At 44.0% G+C, this 23,491-nt stretch overlaps 1 protein-coding gene across 1 annotated transcript; it reads right to left on the reverse strand.

Annotated features, from left to right (window-relative positions):
* Positions 1-23,415, reverse strand: ERGIC3 (ERGIC and golgi 3). The gene is made up of 13 exons (XM_042886638.1): positions 23,299-23,415; positions 23,145-23,215; positions 22,982-23,069; positions 22,136-22,255; positions 21,039-21,132; positions 19,810-19,975; positions 18,986-19,043; positions 9,008-9,039; positions 8,311-8,407; positions 6,978-7,042; positions 3,686-3,822; positions 2,650-2,705; positions 1-860 (listed from the first exon to the last, which is right to left on the reverse strand). The coding sequence occupies exons 1-13, from the start codon at positions 23,384-23,386 to the stop codon at positions 781-783; spliced, it is 1,152 nt and encodes a 383-aa protein (XP_042742572.1). The 5' UTR covers positions 23,387-23,415; the 3' UTR covers positions 1-780.
* Positions 23,416-23,491: the final 76 nt, after the last annotated feature.

The raw sequence follows: 23,491 nt of genomic DNA on the forward strand, positions 1-23,491 counted from the left end.
TTTGCCACAATGCAGGTAGTTTTTATTATAATTTCCAATTCAGGATTGGCTCAAATAATTTAATGATTCTTCCAAATGCCTTACCCAAACACACAGGATGGACTACATTACAAAACAGAGACAGAGGGGAAGTGAAAAACACAATCCAATTTAAAAATTAGTTAAAATGCCAAGCTTTTTTTTCTTTTCTCATCCATACATCAGCTTGCATCTCTGCTAGGCAGAGCAATCTGAGCCAAATGCGGGACCACAGGGAACAGAAGCACACCCTGAACGCCACGTCCCTCCCCACCGCCCCGGGCAGCTGGAAGGGAAGCACACGGCACTCAGCACGTTTTCACAGAGGTCTGGCATACAGCATCAGCACATTCCGAAATATCTGTGGGAGCAATTAAAAAAAAAAAGACAGATGGTGTTGTCAGAAAGGTTTCTGATGACAAATTCGATCCACTGCAGATCTGACAACACAGTACAGTTATTCCTGAAGTATCTCCAGCAGCTTTTGCAGGGGGCAAACTGGATGAAGACGGACTGACACAAAAGGGTTTTTTCAGTAGGGTCTGCACAGCCAGACGAGATGGCTAAAGTCACGTCACAGCAGCAAGGTTTGAGCAGTTCCATCCACAAATTAATGCCAAACAACGGATGATGAGACATGAAGAGCAGTTGGGGCCACCTGGTAATTCCAAACCTCACGTGCACTTGGAGGATCACACGTATTTTGTAAAACCTGTTTAGTTCTCCTTACAGTTTTTTGTCTGTGTGCGGTGAGGTCATTGTTTATATTGTCTTCCCAAGCTCAATTTTCTTCTGGATGGCACGTGCTGAGTGATAAATCAGGGAGTCGATGAATCCTGCAACTAGAAGGAAAAACGAGATCGAGCCAGACGAGCCTCAAATACAGAGATCTCCCACAGCAAGAAAAGCCAAATCCTTCTGTCAGCAGCAGGAATTCCAGCTCCCTCTGACAGAAAGCAGCTGCTGCTCAGAAGACCCACATCCACATCTCATTAGGAGAGATGAGATCCAGCCTGCAGGGCAGAGGTGGCCGTGGTTATCTGGAAAGCCATGTCTCAAAGAAGAAAAGATGAGACAAAGACGAGCCACGTTTGCTGGCAGGTGAGTGAGGAAGGTCTGGAGAGGAAGCTGATTCTGAGAGCTTTGTGCCATTCTACTGCCCTGACCAGCTGGCCAAGGGAATGCTTCCCTTTTGCTATTTCACAGCAACCTCAAAAGCAAGCTGTTCTACCTGAGAAAACACTTGCGGCCCTTCATGGACACCCTTTGTAGGAGACGGCAGCAGTTTACCCCAAATCTCTCCCACCAGTGCACTGAAGGGACCTATTAACTGTGCTTGTTTGGGAGCAGAGAAAAGCTCAGAGTGGGTCTTCTGCACCACAGAATCCAGACTACCCTGCATCTGTCACAGTGGCTTCCACAACCAGGCACTCTGTCTACTCCCTCCTACCCAAGAGAACACGGAGCCAGTAAACAAAGATATTTTCAATGCCTTTGTGAAACTTAATGTTCCCGGGGAGTTTTATTTATTCAGCACTTCCAATCTAAGAAATAAGTGGTTACTTGGCCCTACATAAACAGACATTTTAATACTGGAGTAGCAGTAGATAGGAATAGTGGACAGGAATTGATTACTCTTCCAATCTTGCTATCTGGTCTTTCAGTAACACCCTGATGACTATCTTCTGCCCTGAAAATACTTGTGAAATCAATCTGATGCTGTGACAAAGACGCTGTCAGGCAGCTGATTTGATCTGTCCTCCAGCATAAAGTCTGACCACAGTGTATGGCAGCAGACAGCACGAAGTGCTTGTTAGCCCCAATCACTGACAGAGGAAACTTGAATTTGTCACAGTGAGTTTAAAAAGCCTTTGCCTGAGTTAGGCATGAAAACGATCATGATCAAATAAACGTGCTGCAGACAAATCCTGTTTAATAGACAGCAACCTCAGTATCAGGTTATCCAAGTGTGATGTAGCAGATACAGGTGTTATGGAATGCAGGGATACGATACAGAGTGGCTGGACTCCTACAGAGCTTCTAGCACAGCAAAATATGCTGCCCTCATCTCCATGAGAATGTCTCCAAGTGTTTCAGGGCACCCTGGGTTATCAGCTGGACCAAGGCTGGGCTCTGTCATGTGCATGGAACTGAGTAAATGCTATTCCAGAAGCCAACACCGATGGCAAAGTCCAGAGATGCAAACGGTTCCGCACGAGCAGCCTCTCCTCAGGGAGCCCAGGAGCTGCGAGGGCCTCTTTTGGGCCCTGCAGAGCATTCAGTGGAGCTCCTGTGTCTGGGAACACAGTTGGTGAACTCTGAGATGGCTCTGCCCGTGGAGACCTCATTTCAGAGATGTTATGGACTTCAGGTCAGCATGAAAGAAACCACCTGCTTCCAGAACCAATCTGGCCAGGAAAACAGCACAGATACATTTAAATGGCAAATGAAAGAGTGCATTATTTGAAAACAAAATGTCTCCCAGAGCATCAAAATGAAATACTCCCACAGCTCTGCAGAACATCTGTATTGCCTCCTGAAGGCTGAAGTCACCTTTCCCCAGCTACACAGAGTTAAGAAAGAATAAGATGGCAAATAATCAGAGAGAAAAAGGATTTAAAGATGCAGTACCTGTGAATATGCCACCAACAATGGCACAAACTCCTGTGAGGAAGTGTGTGAAGGGCCTGGAATGAGGAAAACAATTTAAGAAACCATCATCAGCTCTGATACCAGTATGACAGATAAGTAACCATCAATACAAACTAACTCATAATTAACATTATGTTAATCGTATTACATAAGTATGCATTATATAAGCATTAATAACTGACAACAGATTTAACAACTGAACAACCCTTACTGGCTACAGGATGGAGTTCATCACTGAAATGTTACTGAGAAGCACCACTGCATTCAGTGCATTTACATGAGCTCAGTGGCAACCCAAGGAGGCACATACTGAACTTACAAACCCCAAAGAATGGGCTTCTCATCCCTAAGATTTCAGCCTCTTTTGATCAGCAGAATGCACATCAGGCTGCTGTACAAGAAAAACAAAATCCCTAAACGCATATTGACACACTACAAGGCATAGAAAAAGCTGTGCCTCATTATGATCCCAAAAGACTGGGTAGCTACAATCCCTTCTGTCTCCCTGTAATTGCAAGCCTGTGATTAAATGAGAACCTGGAAGGAACAGGTTCCATGCTGACTACAACGTGCAAAAAAGCTACTGCAAATGCAAAGTGAATAGGCTGGATCAAAGTGGGTGGCTCTATAGGTGCTGGTGAGATGTTCCAGGACAGTGAAAATGGTAAAGTTGCATTTGTATCTATTCATCATATTGGCTTTCCTCTATAAAATCAGACTTCCTATTAAAAAAGACTTTGAGGAAATCAGACTGAACTGAATGCCATCATACCAGACTTCTGCACTTCTCCATCCTGATACTGCATCAAACCCTTCCAGGTAGTATGAGACAACCCCAGATCCCATCCCTGTCAGATGTTCACAGTGAAAGGAACTGTATCTGGGAGCGTCCCATTCCCTCTGCTGGTTGTGGAGGGGTCTGGCTGACTCTCAGGCATCTGCAGCTGTGTTTTAAGCTATGTGAAATGACAAAAATCAATGCAAGGGGAATGAAATACATTGAAATGATTCTTACCTGTGTTTCTCCGTCAGCTTCACCATCATGGGTGATAGTTCATACAGCACAAACACACCAGGCAGACCCTGGTCTCCTATCAGCCCGTTGGCTATTTTCTCGTGTCGTGTAACTGAAAACTGGTTCGTCCTTACCACCTGGAGGAAACATAAGCAGTAAGCATCACTTTGTTAAGAGGGAATATGGAAGGCTACTAAAAACATGAGTTCAGTGAACAACATCACCGTTGCTGTGGGCCCCTCTCTTGTGGGCTCATGACAGTAGTCACAGTTGCAAGAGTCATAATCAGCACCAGCAGAATTCAATCTAATTTTACTATTATTTACTGATTTGTTTACTATTGATTGATATTGGTTAAAGTCAAGCTTAAATGAATGAGGTAAAAGAGGAACTGTGCATCAGTCCTTAGGCCGGATGCTTTGCTCTGTGCTGGCAGGTAATTGCCATAAGATGACTTCCTAAACTTCAACCCAAAGGCCACATCAGCCTCTGCCAATTTGCTAACACCTAAGCAAACTTCAGGAAGCAGCACTGATGTACAGTCTGAGGACAAGCCAGATTCCTGCAGTGCTGGCCTCCTTGAGCTCCAAAGCCTACTGGCCGAGCTTTCTACCTCCTACTGTCTCTTCCAGTTTCAAGTCCACGAACACCATAACAGCCCCCTTCTGAGGTCCTTTAAGAGCTAACACATGAGCTCCACACGATACAACAATAAATTATCTCCTCATATGTAGCATCAGGACACAACACTGAATGCTGAGAGGCTGGCCATCAGCAGCTGAATTTCCGTGGAAATAGATGGAAATGAATATTCAGATATTGCTCTGTGAATCATAAATGGAATATGGGAAGAATATCACAAAATCTGAGTTTGAGAAGGCTGTATACATTCAAGAGTGAGAGAAAAAATAAAAGAAAGAATATATAAACAAAGGAAAGCTTCAGGAGTTGCAGAAGAACAAAGATGGCTCATCAAAAATGACCTCAAGATATTTTCCTGTGCTCTGTGATTCTTAGACAGGTTGTTCATACTGGTCCTATTAAAGCAAATTATGTTCTATCTTCTCTAATAAGCTGCCTGACACAAAGTACAATTCAAGCTGAAAAAGACACCATTCAGTTTCTTTATCAAATTCTACATTTGAGGGTTGCAAGTACTGAATATGTAGGACAGGTCCTGGTGTCTGTTTGGCAGCACACTCGAGCCACAGTTACCTAAGTATAAGCATCATGGTCTGCATAGATTCCTCTCCTGGAGACTGAAAAGCAATTACTTTGACAGAACTCATCCTTTCACAAGTGAATGACAGCTCTACACATGAGATTTCACCCACAGAATTGTAAGCCATGGCAGGCTGGGGGACAGCTGTAAGCTTAGGGCTCAACACGCACTGTCCTTTGTATCTGAGGAATTTCAGTAATTCACACAAACTGCACAGCTGACCTGGATCCAAGCAGAACTAGCCTCAAACATGATCTGAGGGTTCTCCCAGTCCTGCCTCATAGCAACTAACTTCCATCCATCTCCCTGGAAAAAAAAAGATAGGCCCAAGAAAGGCAGGGTATTAAGAAAGAATGGTCAGCTTAAGGATTTATCAGATAAGAACCCGGTGCTTACAAACAGCTTCAACCTGTAGTCCAGATGAGGAAATACAGCCTACATCCACCGTTGGACTGCTCTACCCACACTGCTTAGGATAGCTTCACTTGAATGTCTGTACTGCACCTATGTGGCTCCTACACAGCCTCTGACATAACTAATACTCTGCCAGTGATTTCAATTTCAAGGTGCCCAAAGCAACATGAAGGTTGCCTTGACACGCAGGATGTTGTTCTGACTGCTTGAGAATGTGAGAAGAGCCTGAGGGTGCACTGGCACCCACTGCTGTGGGGTTTGTGGTGTTGTAAGACTGTAGGATGAGGGAACTCTGGCACAGTTTCATCCACGTGCAGATCAGTCCTTGCACTGAAGAAGCCCCATTGCCACATGTGGGTTTCATCTCAGAGAAAACTGGCTCCATGCTAAAGCAAAGTTGGGCATGGACCATAGAGAGAGACAAAACCTGGGGTTTGAGTGGGGAGCTAAGTCATTTTGGGTGTGAATGTCCACAGAAGTACTGGGGCACAGGTCATCTGTCTGATCCTCACAGCATAGATAAGCACACTGGGTACACCAGTCCACACAACAGCAGAGCTGCTGCCTCTCTTGGCATTTCTATTTTGCAATAGAAATGGTGATTTCCATCATTCTGCTGCCCTAGGACTACAGAGTGGCTTAGATCTTGATAACTGACAGTTTTTTCATCTGTTTGTTCTTTTTAAGAAGCCCTCCATAGCAACCAAGATCCCCTGAACAATAACGGCAACCCAAACAAATGCTTCCAAATGAGTGAAAGCAATCAGGGTTCTTTCTGCTGTCTCAGCTGGGTTAAGAACAGAGCATCTTCACCTCACCTCGAGAATCCTACTCATTCCAAAAGAGCATATTCTGAAAATGGGGCTGGAAATCTAGCTGCCCTCTTTTGAAAGGTAAAGGAGAAACTTTTAAACTGGAGACGAGCTCATCTTAGGTTACTTGCCAAAAAACATTTGCTCCTTGGTGCTTGGACTTCTCCTGAGCAGGCACTACAAGGATTCATGAAGGAACATGACACAAACGGTGTGGCTTCTCTGAATTAGGTGGGATGGGGGCAGAGATCTGCTTTATCACTGCAGTAACACTGCAGACAAGATTATGCCACAGCAACTTGTTTCTGCTGAGGTCCCTCAACGAAGCAAGTTTGAACAATCTGTCTTGCTTCCACCAGAGACAGAGAGTGAGAACAAAGACCAAATCTGAAGGCTTTTGCTTGTTCTAGATTGATTAGTGGATTAAGTGCTATGCTTAAAGAAGAAGAAAACCTAAGAGACAAGTTTCAGATCTGTGAAATGCTGATTAATCCTACTGAATTACTCTCGTAGAGATCTCACGGAGATGAGACAGTTGAATCTCAATACATGTACGTTTGGAATAAGCAAATTCTAAAATACACAAAAATAAAGCAGGAGAGGAGAAATACTTTGTTGCACAGGATATTGCTGGGTCCATCCCATGTTGCACTGTGCAAAAAGGGGTGAATATCAGCCCAGGCTGCTTCACCTCTTATGGTACAGGCAGAGTGTGAAACATGCATGTCTACACACAATAACACAACCTCTTTTCCCGTGTGAGCACAAGGAAACATGAAAAGACACAACAGTAACTTCTGATTTTTCTAACAAGCCAGAGCAATAGGGAAAAAAAGGCACTTACTTCACCATCTACTTTCATATAAACCGTAGGGACCACTTTGACGAAATACTGAAACATCATGGAAGCTAGAAGCAAACAGACACACAATTAACAACTGTGATCAACTGTGAATTGCTGCAGAGGTGACCTGGTGGGTTAGCCATGCATGTTTTTGCTCATGGCAGCTTTTGTCCAATAACCTTTTTCGTTTTTGTGCAGTAGCAACTGTGGGCTTTCCATGATAGTAAAGTTAATGTCCCTAATATCTGTCCCTTCAGTTCTCTTACGAAATGTGGAATGCAGCATTCACTCTGAAAACTGATTTCCTCAGAAATTCCTCAGAAAGAGAATGCTACTCATTCATTTGTATAAAAGTAATTCTTACCTATAATATCATAGCAGTAAACATAAATTTGAACTTCAATCTGCTTTGCCTACATCTTCAGCCCTTGTAATTCCTTAGAAATCCACCTGCTGTTGAGCTATATCCTGCATGGAAAGCTTTAGCATACAGAGACTTTTAGCAACCAGCTATGGGCTCCATCTCAGAGTTTATTGCTCCACAGAAAAATAACAGCATTATGACACCTTTTCATTTTTCCTTATTTTATTTTAAGCACTGTCCTTTGATTTGGGTACAACAACTAAATAGATGGTAAAAAAAATTAAAAGAACAGATTTAGGTGGGGCAACCATCCTTGAACCAAACCACCAATGTCTCTACGCTTTACTGCATAACAACACCCCAAATACCAGTACAGACAACGTTTGCACAATGCAGTGGATCTAAATAATGTAATGATCTGTGCAGAGGCATATAAAGCAGGTTTGTGTGAACAAACCACAAGGAGAGAACCATCCCTCCTTCCTAAGCCAGCAAGAGCTACCTAGCAAAGATGAGCAATATTTTTTAACTCAATGGCAGCTGTTCAGCTGTTACCATCAGGCAGATCAGAGTCAGACAGACTCCACAGCTCTCCAGCAACACTCTTAGGCTTTTTTTCTCTATCCTGTGGCTTGTGGCTGCCTCTTATTGCACACATCAGCCAGGCAGAACTCCCCCCGTGTGACGCAGGCATCTAATGATAACGTGCTGTACCTTCTGTTGTATATCCATTAATGCTGAAAAGGGAGATCTTTCAGAAAGATCACAGAATCAGAAGAAAACACACAGGTGATTTGTTGCAGATGAATGGAAGCATATCCTTCAGAAAAAGCTCTTTAGAAAAGAGGTGGAGTGGTCCAAGTCTTCTGCAGCGTTGCCAGGGCTCTTGTTTAAGACTGAGAATCTCATTCCCCTTCTAACTCTCATTAATACCAACTCTTAGACAGATTTCCCCCAGCTGGCTCTTACCTTGCTGTGCAGTGACGTCTGTCCCATCCAGAGGGTTCACAATGCCTGGATAATCCCTTCCAAACGAGAGATGTTTGATATAGTGCGTCATATTGATCTGAAACAGAAATGCTGATACCTCAAACAATGCACAGCATCCAAGGGGCAAAGCAAGGGGCCTTATGTTCATATTCAGAACACTTTTCTGAGCGCTGCTGCAGCAGGCCCTCCCTTACTCTGTGTTTCCTAATAGTAAATTAAAAGGCATTTGCTTTTTTTTAATTCATGGAAGGCTGCACGATGTGGAATTTCTCCATTTTCTACTCCAAATCCTGAGATCTGTGTGTCTCTCCCTCCCACCCACACAGCAAGCTCTCCCATTCACTCCTTTCCCTGGCATAGGAGCAAAAAACTGTCAACTGCCATTGGTATGGGTACCATCTGCTTTCCTCACAGCACAACTAAACCTCAACCAATTCAGCAGAATTAAAAATTGAGGTAGCCTTAAGAAGAGAGCAGCAGACTTGCCAGGCAACATGAAGATGTCCCAGATCACACTGTAGAGCCCTGCCTGAAAGCAAGTCCCACACTGTGCCTAGGTGCATTCAGCCTGAAGCCAGATGGGATCAGCACACTGAGCTCCCAGCGTGGCAACTGTAGGGAAATCCAGAAGGAAAACAGACTGAGAGAATTGGGAAGTTATCTTGGAAACACTTACGTTATCAAGTCCAAAGCTCTGGAGGTCATGAACTGTAACAGAAAAAGAGTTTAACAATATAGTTCAGACTACAATATCAAAGCATATCTGTTTACTGTATTTTAGCTACCGCCGATTAAAACAGCAAAAAAAATAACCGGGGTGTCTCTCCTGCTTGCAGGTGGACATATGACAGACAACTGCTTCGAGTCCTTTCACAGACTGCCTGCCCACTGCTAGAACGGAGAAACGCAATTGCAGGTCTATTCAGATCAGATATTTCAGCTATTGCCTGAACATGTTCTTAACATATGGCAAAAACAAATTCCTGGGGTCAAGCAAGGAAAAGTTCATTGTTACCTCAATCCTGATCTCCATTTTAGTTCTTGCTGAACTCCTCTAACTGCTGGGAAAACGACAGAATAAAACTAACAGCTGAGGGCAGCACGTGCATTAACACTGCATGAAAGCACCCTACAGAGCTCAACAGCAACCGAGAGCCATCAGCACCCAGCAGCCCATCAGCACTGCCACTCCTGCCCTGAGAACACAGGGAAAGGACAAGTCCTTGAAAGGCCAGCTTTCAACCTGCCCTCAGCCACTCCTGCATACAGCAGGACAGCAGCACGGCCAGCACCACGCACGTGGAGGACACCTGAAAAGAAATGGGCCATGGGAAGCACTGCTAAAAGAACTGACCTCTTTTCGTTGGCTACTTAACTGCAGTGCCAGAAAAAAGCCTCAGTGTCAGGATGAAAACACAACCAGATTTCAGGAATGCTCCCACCGGGCTTATCCAAAGTTGCTCCATTTTCTGAGCTAATGGAGTCAGATCACAAACAGCTGCATTATTAATGAAGGAATAATAATTATAATGAAGGAATGTTGCCCTCAAATAGTTTCTGATAACAGCATAAGAAAGGCTGCAAAGCTAAAGAACTGATTGAAACTACCTCTCTTATAAAACAAACCTTCATTCAACAAATACACTGTGAAATCATTTTTTTCCCCTCATAACATCTTTCAATAAAATAACAGAAGTTTCAGTTGTATTTACATAAACCTTACTACAAAAAGATTCATACGTGCAAAGCAGAGACCATACTGTTAGAAAAGGAAACACTGTGCCTGAGCTACAGTCTTCTTCCTATAGCTCTGATCTAGGGAGAACCCTTTGCATTTCACAGCTAAACTTTTCAGTGCTTGGAAACCAAGGCTGCAGCCGTCAGAATTAAGGCAATGGTTTTGAATTACGAAGAGCTCAGAGCAGCACAGGTCTCAAAATACTGGTGGTAAGTGGATGGCTGGACAAAATGGTCTTGGAGCTCTTTTCCAACCTCGGTGATTCTATGGCTCTATCTACATGAGGTACCCCTGACAAGTGTGCAGATCTACCCCTGCCATTAGCATCATTTCTGTGTCTGTTAGCAGCTGGATCAAAGAACTCCTCGGGCTTAAAACCCCAAACCAAACGAAAAAAAGATAAAAAACATCCAACCAAATGTTTGGAAACCCATATGAAACAGTAGGTAGAGAAAGGAAGGAATGGGGAAATGGTCTCAGGATTACATTTTTCTTTATGATTTCCAGCAGTACACTGTTTTGTTGTAGTATTATGCAATAAAGCCAAGCTAAGTGGGTTAGCTGTCAGTGAGTGTGAAGTGTCACTGCTTTTTGCACTGCCAGCAGCAGCCAATCTTCAGTCAGTGACAGAATTCCATGGAGATCCTGCCCATGCTGGACCTGCAGCTCAACTCAACCTAATGCCAGAAGTCTTTGCCTCTCGCCTTTCTCTTGATGGCTCAACCTGCTCCCAGCCTCCTTGTGGTCAAGAACCACATCAGAGAGCACAACAGGCCACCACAAGCATCTCTCAGGCTGAGGACACACTTTCATCCAGCTCAGCTTCAACACACGGCTAATCACCAGGCTGCACACCTCTGGCACAGCCTGCCAACACAGCAGGGACAGGAGCACTCCTGCCCACCGCTCTGCTGCTACAGCTCTGCACTCATCAGCTCCAACAGCTGCACTTGTTAGCACTCGAGGAGGGAGCTGAGTACCAGTGAGGACGACAAACTTACAGCTATAGTGGAGCACCAGAGACATTCAAGAGAAGCCCTTGAGAAGGACCAGTTGCTCACTAACCCATCACACCAGGTGTACGTCGTGCAGGACTCAAGTCAAGTCAGGACTTTTCCACATAAAATTTCCCCACAGTGCTCCGCTGTAACGCTTTCCACAGATCAAACACCAGCTACTCACTTCATAAAACCTTTGCAATAAATGATTTATAATTGTGAAAAAGCACAATTCATTAACTTGGGTTCCAATCCAGTCTGCCACCAGGTGATAGGTTTATTCATCTTTGATCACCAAGGACTATGCTAAGCACATATGCACACAGCTTAGGTTGGAGATAAATATACAGCTAAACAGAGTTTGCTTAACAAAAGCCTGTTTAGTATGCTTAGAGAAGAAACAGAAGAAGGAAATAGAAGATCTTAAAGAGAGTGTCAGCTAGGGCAGGAGACTTATTTCCAGAGAAATATAAGCATGTCCTTTCCCTTCTGTAACTGTGCCTAAGTGCTTAGCCACATAAAACAAAGAAGCCTATAAGAGACCTTATGTTTGTCAAGAAGTCTATGTATTTTTATATAACCTCTTTACTTCCCTGTTTTAGTAACACATTTCTAAGGCTGCTGTTTGCCTGAAGAGTTCTTCCCATCCCACATTTCTGACCTGCAAAACCACAGAGCTTCCTGGGCTCTGCAACTCAGCCCTTTGCTGGGTTGACTCACTCACTGCACTCACTGCCACTGAGGACTCTGCCAATAAATGCATTAAAACTGGAAAAAGCTTGAGACACACCTACCCAAATGTGGTGCTGTGAAACGAGTGAGGTCACACATTTTCATGCTGGGGATGGATTTTGGGGGAGAAAAAGCTTATCTGTAAACATGAGGAGGTGGAGGATGAGGCTGTGGTGTGAGGGGTGCTGAGGCAGGGAGCAGCACAGAATGTGTTGCAGCTGGGGGATGGAGAGAGCAGAGCACAGCTCCTCAGCCCCTCCACCAGATGTTCCACTGAGTGGAAACACCACATCTCAACCTGCAATTACCAGGACTCTCTCACCCTCTGAAAAATCCAGTGCCTTACAGACCCTTGGAAAACCTTCTACTAAGTATTCAGAAGGGTTGGTGAATGAATTCCCAAGAGCAATTCTCCAACCTGTTGTACAAGTGAGATTAAACGAGAGAATTATCCCATATGACTTCAAAAAGCAGAATTCCCTCCGACCTGTCACCACGTGCCTCTCAACTACATCACCTGCACAGGACATCTACTAATATATTACCTCTAACAGTGACATATTAACATTGTGTAAGACAAAGATTCTCAATCTTTCCCATCGGGTGACCTCAATTACCAGACATGAATGACCTGAGACGGGTCTCCTTTCAGCTTTCAGGAAATCTTCTCAAACCCCAGCCTAGATCAACAGCTCCTCCCAAAGGAGATTTACGGGCACAGCAAATAACAGGAGTTGGGTTGTACTGCAGTATGTAGTTTTGGGGGAAAAATTAAAAAAAAACAGCAACACTTACTCTCAACAGCGTGCACTGCAAAATTGAGCAGAGTGGGAGAGAAAAGAGAAACATTCAGATCTTTACAATGAAAAGCAGAGATTCAGATACAACAGTATTTAAAACATGTACTGAAGAGCAGAAGCACAACAGCTTTGCTGGAGCACTTGCTAGGCCACGTAAAAAGACTCCCTAGCTAGCCAAAGGCCGAATATAGGGACTAGGAATCATTTAAAAAGTAACAGAGAAACAAAAATGCAGGAATTAGCCACCAAATAGAAAAATACATGGGATGTCCACATTTCTTAATAAAAGCTCCAACGCAGCATGCCAGGCAGCACTGCTGCTTGTATTCAGATTTCTCAGCCTTTCAAGTCCTCAGGATAAAGGAAAGGCCATTTTGGCAGCAACCAAAGCTCTCCAGGTGTTGTCAACATTTACATTCCCAACATTTTTGTTCTTTCAGTTGCGAGCTCCCAGCAAAGGTGAATACCTGGAAAGGTGGGAAACGTGTGCTTGGGCAGCACACCTCAAGGCTTACTAACTTTTGTTAAGCAACCTCCTTTTTTGTTGTTGCTGTTGTTCCAAGAGACTATTCACATGTATACTCACATTGTGCACAATTAACCAATAACCACAGATTTATACCTGCAAGCAGATGGGCCTCTGAACACTTGACACAGCTCCCACCCCTCTCTGCCAAATGCTACACTGCTGGTAGTGCTTCTGTGACAGCACAGGCTTTGCTATGGAGGAGGTATGGAAGGTATAGAGAGCCTCCACACAGCTGCTTGACAAACCTCAGGCATTCCCAACAAGTGATGAACCTCAGCTCTGATAGATGGCAGTCCAGTGGCAAATGGAATCGCCGCTTTTGTGGTCTCCAAACAACACACATTACTTTGGAAATGCTCGGTCCATCTACGGATGAGTGAGACTTTGAGTCTTTCAGCACCAACACAAACACTGAAAGGAGTTTACCAATGTAAAAAGGACAGTCCTTAGCACTTCCAGGGATGAAATAATAATTCAGCCTCCATTCAGTTTGGGGATGAAAACTATAAATTCTCCAACAAACACTACTTTGGAAGAGAAGTTAGGAATAGCGTACAGGTGATCATCCAGAGGATTTCCAGCTCCATGATGAAATTCACTGATGGTGGTTTTGGTTCCCACTTTCTTTTCCAAAATAGTTGATGGGCAAAGAAGAGCTCAGCTGAGGTCCTGGTGTCTGTAGAGTCCTGTGCAACAGCACAGCCCCACAGCCAGTAGGACTCTGGGACTGGAGAAGAATAGGAGGCTGCAATGGACAGCAGAAGGAATTAGTTGGCCTGCTCTTGGCAGAAGACATCAAGGGACCAGAAAGTGATAATCAGTCTCCAGTCAAAGACTATATGCCCATTTTGTAACTGAAAACTCAAATCGCTGAAGCTACACAAAACAAGATATTCAAGGTCTCATCCAAGGATGCTTTCAAATACGTTTCAACCGTCAAAAAAATCTATTAGAGAAGTGAACAAATCTGCCACAAATGAAGAAAACAAGTGGTAATCACAAAAGTGCCTTCAAAGTAACTTCTTTCCTTCAGTTTAGCACGTAGGGTATAAGGAAAGCACAACATCTGGATCACATTCATAACTGCTTTCATTCACAGGAACTGTCACAGTCACTGGACGCGTGTCTTAAAGACAGAATGTTTTGAATGTAGTCACCAATATCAGTGGGTTTTTTTAGGCATTTGAAGGAATCAAATTATATATTTTAAGAAAATCTCTCTGGCTGTCAATACAGCATGATGGGGAATGACTTCCCTAGGAAACAGAAACAATCACACCCCTGCAACTGAATGGTCCAAAGACAGTCTGAAGGATGAACGAGAAGCTCCAGCTTCCTCTTGACTAAAAGGAATGCAGCAAGGAGGAAGAAAGTGACAACAGGATCACCTCTTTGGAGGAAACCACCACCAAGAAAATTGCCCCGTGCTGGAAGCTCACTGCCAAGCTGCATACCCAAAGCAGGAGATGGTTGCTCAGGAGATTAAAAGACTAGATAATTTAATTTAATCATTTAACCATTTCTTTTTTTTCACCTGAGATAGAAAACATTCTTTGAGGAAAGGCGTGAGCTGCTGCAAAGAAAACAGCTGTGATATGCAGGATCATGAACAGGCACAGCTGATGCTGCAGGCTGTCCTTACAAAAGCACAAGTGAAAAGAGAACTTTCCCCAAATCTGAAGTATCCTACATAAATTGGACATGAAAATTCCAGTTCAGGATCCAAGGCCTGTGAAGCAGACAACAGTGAAACAAACCTAATCTCAGCGAGTACCAATGAACAAGTGGGAAAAAAGACTGCAGATATCACTGATGTTTGACTTTGGTTTTTCCCTTGGCATAAGCAAGGACTTTTGGCTCCAGTTTCAGTGCCAAAAAGTTTACTGAGAAGCACTTCAGTCCTCCTCATAACTTCCTTCACTCCTCCTAAAGACCTGGGATGTTTGAGTGCAACTGGACCACAGTGTCTGAGGAATAAACCAAGACCATTAGGGTGACATTCAGGAGTGGAGGAGTCTTCTGTGACACTGATGATGGAGCACCACAGTGCAGCTTTCAAGCAGCCAGTTTTCAGTGCTTCCAAAATCCAGTGTCACTGCTTAGATATACCCAAAATGTGAGTATGGATGGACAAAACCTGCACTAACCCAGCAAAGCCTGACATTTCTGATCAGTTAACTAAGGACAGAAACACACCACCCCTCAGCTTTCAAATTACATCATACCTCATGGCCTGGGATTATGAGAAACCAAGCAGAAAGCAAAGCTGTATTTAACAATTGTGCACATAACTTTCATTTAGGTTGGACACACACGAACAAATATGGAATCAGCATCAAAAGAACATGAAAAAAGGTTACATACAAGCACAGAAAAGCATCCATGCAAACAACAGTAAGTGAAGTGAAATAATCTCACCTGGATTTAACATTCATGCGAGCAGAAACAAAGCAGAACAAAAAAAAAGACAAAACATATTTTCTTCAAAGTGAACAAAGTTTTTTAAACAGTTTTTGTTTTTCCGTATTTCCAGTTCCTCCAGATACGTGAACAGTGCATAAAGACAGGGAGAACAGTTCAAACATGAAAATGTCAAACACTGCTAAAAAGATTACCAGGAGACCATCAGAGGTCCTTTGACACAAACACGACCAGAACATCAGGGCACCCCAGACACAATTCTGGGTCATGCTTATAAGATTGAGAATGAATTTTTCTGAGAGCCTGAGACGTGAGGGTCCTGATTTGTATGAGAAATCCTTAGCACAAACACAAGTGAAATACAGTTTGAACACGTTTCAGCTGATGTTTCCTTACATCAATGATACACCTGTGGCTCTTAAGAGCATCAGGTTCACAGGCTGCCTCTTCCAAAATTCTGATTCCCATTAGTCAACACCAACTTGCCTTAAAACATGAACGCATACCAATATCACATTGACAGGAAGTAAATCCAAATAGCCCAAAGTGGATCCAACTGAGGAATCCTGATGTGCAGCGAACTCTTTAAGAAGGTCTCCTCATGAGGATTACCCACTTATTAAATATTTAAAAATGAATAAAAAGAGAAAAAGGAGATCAATTGTTGATAATTTGATTTTGATGACTACTTGTTAGGATTCTTCTGATTTAGGCTGCCATATTTAAGCAATATTAGCAAACTTTAATGGAAATTCAATCTTTTTTCCTAGTTTTCCTAGTCGAAACAGGACCTCTGATTTCCTCTGATTTTCTCCATTTAAACATAAGGAATTCCCACAAGCCAAAGCCAAACGATTTAAATTAGGGATGGGATGAACTCTGGGCAAGGTTGCTCCATCTTTTTATAAACCCATATTCCTCACACATTCAACACGATTTCAAACCTCTCCTAAGGTTCTAAAAAGTATTCCTTCTGGCAAATGATTTCTGGGGACAAAACATGAGTATATGAGCTCTCTACAGCTCCCTGTAAATAGGCTGAGGTGAGGTGGGGGTTGGCCTCTTCTCCTTGTAACTAGCAATGGGGTGAGAGGAATGGCCTTCAGGGGAGATTCAGGTTGGATGTTAGGAAGAATTTCTGCTCCAAATGAGTGGCCAGGTGCTGGAAGGGGCTGCCCAAGGAGGTGGGGGAGTCACCGACCCTGGAGATGCTCAAGAAACGTTTAGATGTTGTACTGAGGACGTGGGTTAGTGGGAAACACTGGTGGGAGGTGGATGGTTGGACTGGGTGACCTTGGACGTCTTTTCCAACCTTGGTGATTCTATGACTCTATGAGAACAAAAATACAAGGAGAGAAACGTATGCATGGAAAAAGAAGTCCAAATAAGACATTATAACCATCTGTGGAAAAACAAGCTTCTTTGGGGTCACATTTAACCCAGTGCAACTACTAAAACAAAACAAAAAAAGGACAAAGATTGATCTACATGCACTTATATCTAGTACAACTAAATAGAACTCAAGTTGTACTCATCTTGTACTCGTCATTTTTTGTGTGTGTTAGTCCTATATACCCTCCTATTACTTAATCTACTTTCAAAAAAAGCAATTTCAACTCACTTCTACTGGGGAGAGAAGGGATGGTTTTGAGGGTGTTAACATTAAGCAAGTGATACAAAATCAGAAGCTGAGACCAGAACTACATCTATGGTCAGATTAACAAACTTACTTCTGAATAGGATCCTTTGCTTTGCTGAGAAGATGCCTGTACAGATTCTCTATCCAGAGATACATTAAACTAGAGTAATCCTCAAGAAAGGAGGAGAGTGTCAGTGTAAGAAACTGACAGTCTGCTAGCTTAACAATTGAGGAACACCATCAAACAGAAGTACAGACGCAGGTCTAACCATCAGCTGGATTAACAGCACAGCTCTCCACCACGAGGCATGGAGAGCACTGTGATGGAAAACACTTCCCATAGCAGTGACTTAGTGTTCACCTTCCTATTTTCTACTGGTTCAATATAGTATGGAATAGAAGAGCGCAGCAAAAATACAGTCAGTCATCTCAGTTACGTATCCAACAGTGGAATTACTATTTTTCGTGGATTCTACATAATAGCAGTTCAGAATATTCAGACTTCTCTTAGGCACTGACCAATACTAGTTCAGTTTGCTATTTGTTATAACAGGAAAAGGAAAGAAAAAATAAACAACAACAACAAAAAAACCAATCCTCTTCCTCTCTGTAAACTACAAAAAAACTAGTGAAGACATGATGTTAGCTATATTGAGGACAAAAACATTCTCAGCTTCATTTATGAACGAACAGGCTCTGAGCCTGCTGCACTTTGAGAAAATTATCAGAGGCCATTTTTAGTATTTGGTGTGAGAGAACTGCCAGAAAGCAGCAGGTCTGCCCGCCCCCCTGCTCTCCTCCTACTCCTTTTCCTTGCCCTTGAAAACAGCAACATTCTGAACTCGGCCTCCAAAAGGTCTGCAGTAACTACAGAGTCCTTTTTCGCTCTTCCTGCTCTCACCCACTGTGGCCCTCAGTTTTCCACTGCAGTTGTGCAAGACTTCCATTGCACACATGAGAGCTGTCCTGCCCCCACCCACATGTGGGTCAATACTGGCTGCAGAAAGGCTGCTGCTCTTAGACTGCTTTAAGTTCTGCCAGAAGTGACATATTTAATTATAAGGACTAACGTGGAGAAAAGCAGATGAGCTTTTTGCACAGAAATGCTTCATCATTTCACCTGTAGAAATGGCTCAAAGCCTTGTTTGTTTTCCTTCAAAGACAGTTACTCGAACAAAGTGCAATCTCCCCTGAGCATTACCTCAGTGGAACAGATCACACTATAATGAAGGGTAAGGTAGGGAAAAATCAAGCTAAAAATCAAAGCTCTTTGTCAAATCTTTACCAGAAATTTCAGGCCTTGAAAACCTTATCAAGGGAACTGAAAACATTCTGTTAAACCACAAATATTTTTTACCCAATTCCAGGTAAAGACAAAAAGCAAAATCAACTACCATCACTACTCCGGACACTTCGTATTTAGACATACAAAACTCATTACAACTTAAAATAAGTTCTGATTTGCTTTCAAATTATCCTCAGATATTCTACAAACACCCCTTCCACATATTCAGTTATCACCCCTTCTGATATTCAGGTCCTGGGCTCAACACCATAGCCAAGTGTGGTTTACAGCAGAGCTGAGCAGTGAAGTTTTATGGAACTCACCTCTCCCATGCTCTTCCATCCCCACGTTCTGTTTGTTCATGATAGTTCTAAAATTTTGTGCCAAAACTCCAACACCCTCCCCACTGAAGCAGTGCTGCTATTCTTTCAGGTCACAAAACAAAGACACCCCAAGACAACGGTCAGACACACTTAGAAATGAAAGGTTACAATAACCAGAAAATACTTTACCATGTACGTGAGACTGCTGGAAGCTTTTTCCTGGTGCAAAGTGAAAATTTCCAGCTACCTGCAGAAGACAGTCACCAGTCATTAAAAGTTCTGAATCCATATACATAAAGCAGCCAGATAGGTGCTGGCTTTTTCCTCTTGGTTTTTAAACCAGATATACATCAAGCAAGCTGCCTTTCTAGGAAACACTACCAGCAGATGCTATTTCCACTGTTCCTCACAAGCACAGTCATGCTGAAAGCCATAATTACTTACTGATATGAGTAATGATCTGTTTTACACAGATTATTTTTAGTAGACATAAAAATCAGAAGGAGGAATTAATTTTCCTGGGAGGGAACTGCCTAAAAGAGGATAGCACAGAAGAGAGGGAATAACAGAGGGACAGCGAGGAAGACTATAAGCAAACAAAATAAAACCCCAACTCAATATAATAAACTACAGTGACCCAATGTACACAGCCACGAAAATAACCTGGTTGCAAAAATAAAAGCACTAATCAGTTTGTTAAAACTACATCCAGGAATTTGTGAGGGATACAGACACCACGTGCCAGTCCTCGCTGGCACTGACAGCAGCTGTACACATAGAAAAAGCCAAGCTTACTCCAGGCCCGCATTCTTCCTACAGCCCAATGAAATGGGATTACTCCCTTCCCACTGCTTTTCCTCATTTCTTTACAGCTGCAAGTCCTTTGTTGAGCCCACGGGTCACTGTATCACAGCACATGAACACCTAAAGCTGGAAAAGGAGAGGAACACCCAGATTCTGCCTTCTCACAGTCAGCCTCACGCTGCAGGTATTCAACAAAACTCATCTCTCACCTTATTGACCTCCAGGAAACCATACACTTGGCAGCCTTCATTCTTCTGTTCTTGCATTTTCTGGCTAAACCCTTCCCTTTTGCACTGCTCGATGGTATCGGGGTTCTTGAAGGCCCAACCACGCCGCCTGTAGGCTTCTCTGACATCATCACAAGTATTACAACATCTGCAAAAGCACAAGTACCATCTTAGTATCTTTACCACAGAAAGGAGATGCTTCTGCTCAGGACTCGGATATTTGGTGGACTTCTTCCACAAAGTGATAAAGCAAACACTGTGGACTGGACCTTGAAGGCTGACCTAATGGTTCTGAAGCAGCTCAAGCTTTCCGATTTATTTTTTGAGCTTTTGATGCAAGGGCACAAGCCATTTTAAAATGGTTCTCAAGTCTGAGAAGATCTTTGCCCATTTAGAAAGCTATGCTGCTCCATGAAAATTGATTTCCTACAAAAATGCTATCAGGGTCCCACATTTCTGAGTAGTTTTGTGTTTCCCTGAGTGAACAAAGCACCTGCCCATTTCTGCTCCTCCTTTCCTCTGTTTTTAAGCCATGATTGTCAAAGCTGGACAAAACATTAAACTTTCTTCAATACCTTTCCACCTCTGGACAACATTTTGGTCACCAGAGGAAAGAAAACAAAGCAAACAAAAAACCACCACTTATTTTCATTGGTTCTATGTTTTGCTGATAGAAGAAAAAACCCTCAAGATGGAAAAAGCATGTGCAGGGAACAGTGCAGTTGAAGAGCTGGTACAAACAAGGTATCATCAGATAGAAAATAGGACTGGAGGGTACTCAGAACTCAGCCCAACCCAGGACCCACTGTTACAGCAACCTGCAGGGAGGAGGAACGAGGAGCACAAATGACCCATCTGTTGTCTGCGTGAACAGTGAACACTGAGTTTATGCTCACGTAAGGATGGAAAGCCTGCAGCAGGAGTGTGAAGGCAGAGCCATCACCACTTTCATACCAAGGCATCCAGATGATGGTGAGCAATGTTGCACTGACCCTGAGTATGGATGTACACAAACCAGAACTTAATTGTCCATTCTTAAGCACTACATACACAGCTACACAAGGTGTAACAAGAGCACAGCAGTCCTCAGAATTCTCAGAACACAAAGGATTTCATTGCAGGAACTTCACAGACATTCTGCAAAGAAACAGGCATGCAACTTAGAAGTATTCCCTCAAGTGCTACAAAGATACAGAAAGGGCTGTGGTTACCGAATGTCTTCTGACTCTGCTCCATAACAGCTCTCGCAACGATCAGCATCCAAAGAACTGGGGTCAAACACTTTTTCTTCCTCTTTCCCCAGCTCTAAAACAAAATAGGATTCCAAATGAAAAGGCACGTCTAGAAACAGTGTCTTGTCTTGTCCTGCCTCCCAATAGCACCACGTATTATTTGAGTATGTTGGACTACATTTAAGACCTATATTGCTACAGCTGAATTTAAACTGACTATCAATCAATTCACAATCATAGAGCTTAATGAAGACAGATTAACAGAGAATTGGATACAGAGTAGCCATTTTCATCCCCATGCTTCAAATTTCAATGCCACAACCTCTGAATACAGAAAAGCTGCTGAGTTACACAACAGGGACACTCACCACGAACCCAAACCAGAGCAATGCTCACATGCAGTGATTATTCAGCTCTTGGCTTAGTTTTGCCCTCTAACATCATATCTGATGTTGTATTTAGTGATACAAATCAATAAATCCAGTTTATGCTGACATACAGAACTACACTAACCCACAGTAAGGTAATAAGAACCTCACATTTTGAAAAGGAAAAGCAAAATTAAGGACAGCCGTGAGATCATAGCACCTCCCCAGAAGTGTTATTTGATACAACTTTATCATGTATGTATTAACACACATGAATTGAACACAGTAAGGTGTAAGTTTAGGCTGAAAGGTCGAGTCACTGGAGCTCTCCCTGGAGAAATGCTCTTTCCTCTAACTAGACGGTCCCATTTGTCAGCCCACAGTCATTGCACGATACAAGCAAACTCAAGTTCTGTGAGCACAGCTGCTTGATTCACAGCAAAAGACCATCAGCAGCTTCATTCCTGAAATCCATCCACGACTCCCTGTCAGTATCAGAGTGACTGGGTAAAGATTTAGTTTTCAAAAGCAACGAACGTAACAGGAGTTTGTCTGATCTGTCAGTTTAATAGATTTGGATGCTACAAACTCTTGAAGAGTCTATGGTGTTCAAGCACTCTTCAGCTGTCACTTGTTCCCATGAAAGTCAAAACAAGCACAAGTAACACAGACTACAAGAGCACCCATTCATACAAAGAAGCACATTACCGTGTCGCTCAGCCTCTGGAGTCACACGATTGCCAGCTTTGTCCAAACGTTGTTTAAACAGATTGTGCTCCACGTCCAGCTGCTGTTCTCCTGCTACGTCCATTGCATCGATGCTCAAATCTGAAACCAGCGAAGAAAGTGGTTTGTAAAAGCACATTTCTCATGGCCTGCGGCAATCTGAGAAAGCATTCAACCAGTGAAAATACAGAATCTTTTAGCAGGAATAAGAATGTGCCAAAATTGGATGGAGACGCACGGTTAGGACCAAAAAACTTACAGAAAATGGAACATACTGTGTCTGCAGCCTAAATGACTGTTCCAAACACAGCGTTTAGTGTAAAGGAATGACTGTTTTCAACCATCGTAGAAATCCTAAAGGCAAATAATCAAACCCTTCCTCCTGAAAACTCACTGGTGCAAAGGCAGCCCGGGAGTTACGCTCAAAGCCAGCTGAGCGCTGCCCTCCTCTGTCCTCTCACCCCCACTCCAACAGCAGCACGTTCTCCCGTGTCCCCTTTTCACAAGGATGATTCAGGAGCCCTGGCCTTGGCATCCAAGCATCATCGGGTGCCTGTGGCAACGTGTTGTGCTGTAATGCTGACGGTTGCTCCGCAGGGAACAGCAGAGGTTTCCAACACCTCCAGCCTCCTGCTGTGCTGCGAGTGGGAGTCAGGCGCAGAGCACGGCACCTCGTGCTGCAAACACCCCTAACAACTCAGCAGCGATGCCGCCCATCCTGCAGCAGCTCCATCGCCGCCCGGAGCTGGACTCGCATCCCACCCCAAGCGAGGAGCTGGAGCAGCGACCTCCAGCAGGGCGGCACCACGTCGCTGCGGTTCGACTCACAGGCGCAGGGCATGTGTGGAAAAACGACGTCGATGTTGATCTTCAGCTTATCTCCCCTCGATTTGTCCACGTACAGCTCGGGATGGACCTGCAGAAAAACAAAGAGCCCCAGTGAGGCGGGAGACAAACCCGGAGCCCTTTCCCCGCCCTCTCCGCCACTCACCTCCTTGGTGAGGTAGTACTGCAGCTCCGAGAAGAACAGCAGCACCATGATGAGCCCGCTGACCACCGTCACTGCCGGGACACGAGAAGCGCCGTCAGCCCCCGCCCCGCCCCGCCCGCCCGCCGCCCGCCGCCGCCGCCGCCCGCCCGCTCACCCAGCGCTCCGCCGCACGTCTTCACCCGAAAGTCCTCCAGGGTTTTGGGGAACGCGTCGAACCGCTTCAGCCGCCACAGCGACTCCATGGCGCCTCGCGGCCCGGAACCACTGCGGCCTTCCGGGGCACCGCCCCGCCCCGCAGCGCGCCGCCCTCGCAACTGGGCGGGCTGCCCGGCTCTCGGCCGCGGGCG

This window comes from Lagopus leucura, unplaced genomic scaffold (genome assembly GCF_019238085.1).
Source record: "Lagopus leucura isolate 7727_CA_CO unplaced genomic scaffold, USGS_WTPT01 Super-Scaffold_100060, whole genome shotgun sequence".
Classification (NCBI taxonomy): domain Eukaryota; kingdom Metazoa; phylum Chordata; class Aves; order Galliformes; family Phasianidae; genus Lagopus; species Lagopus leucura.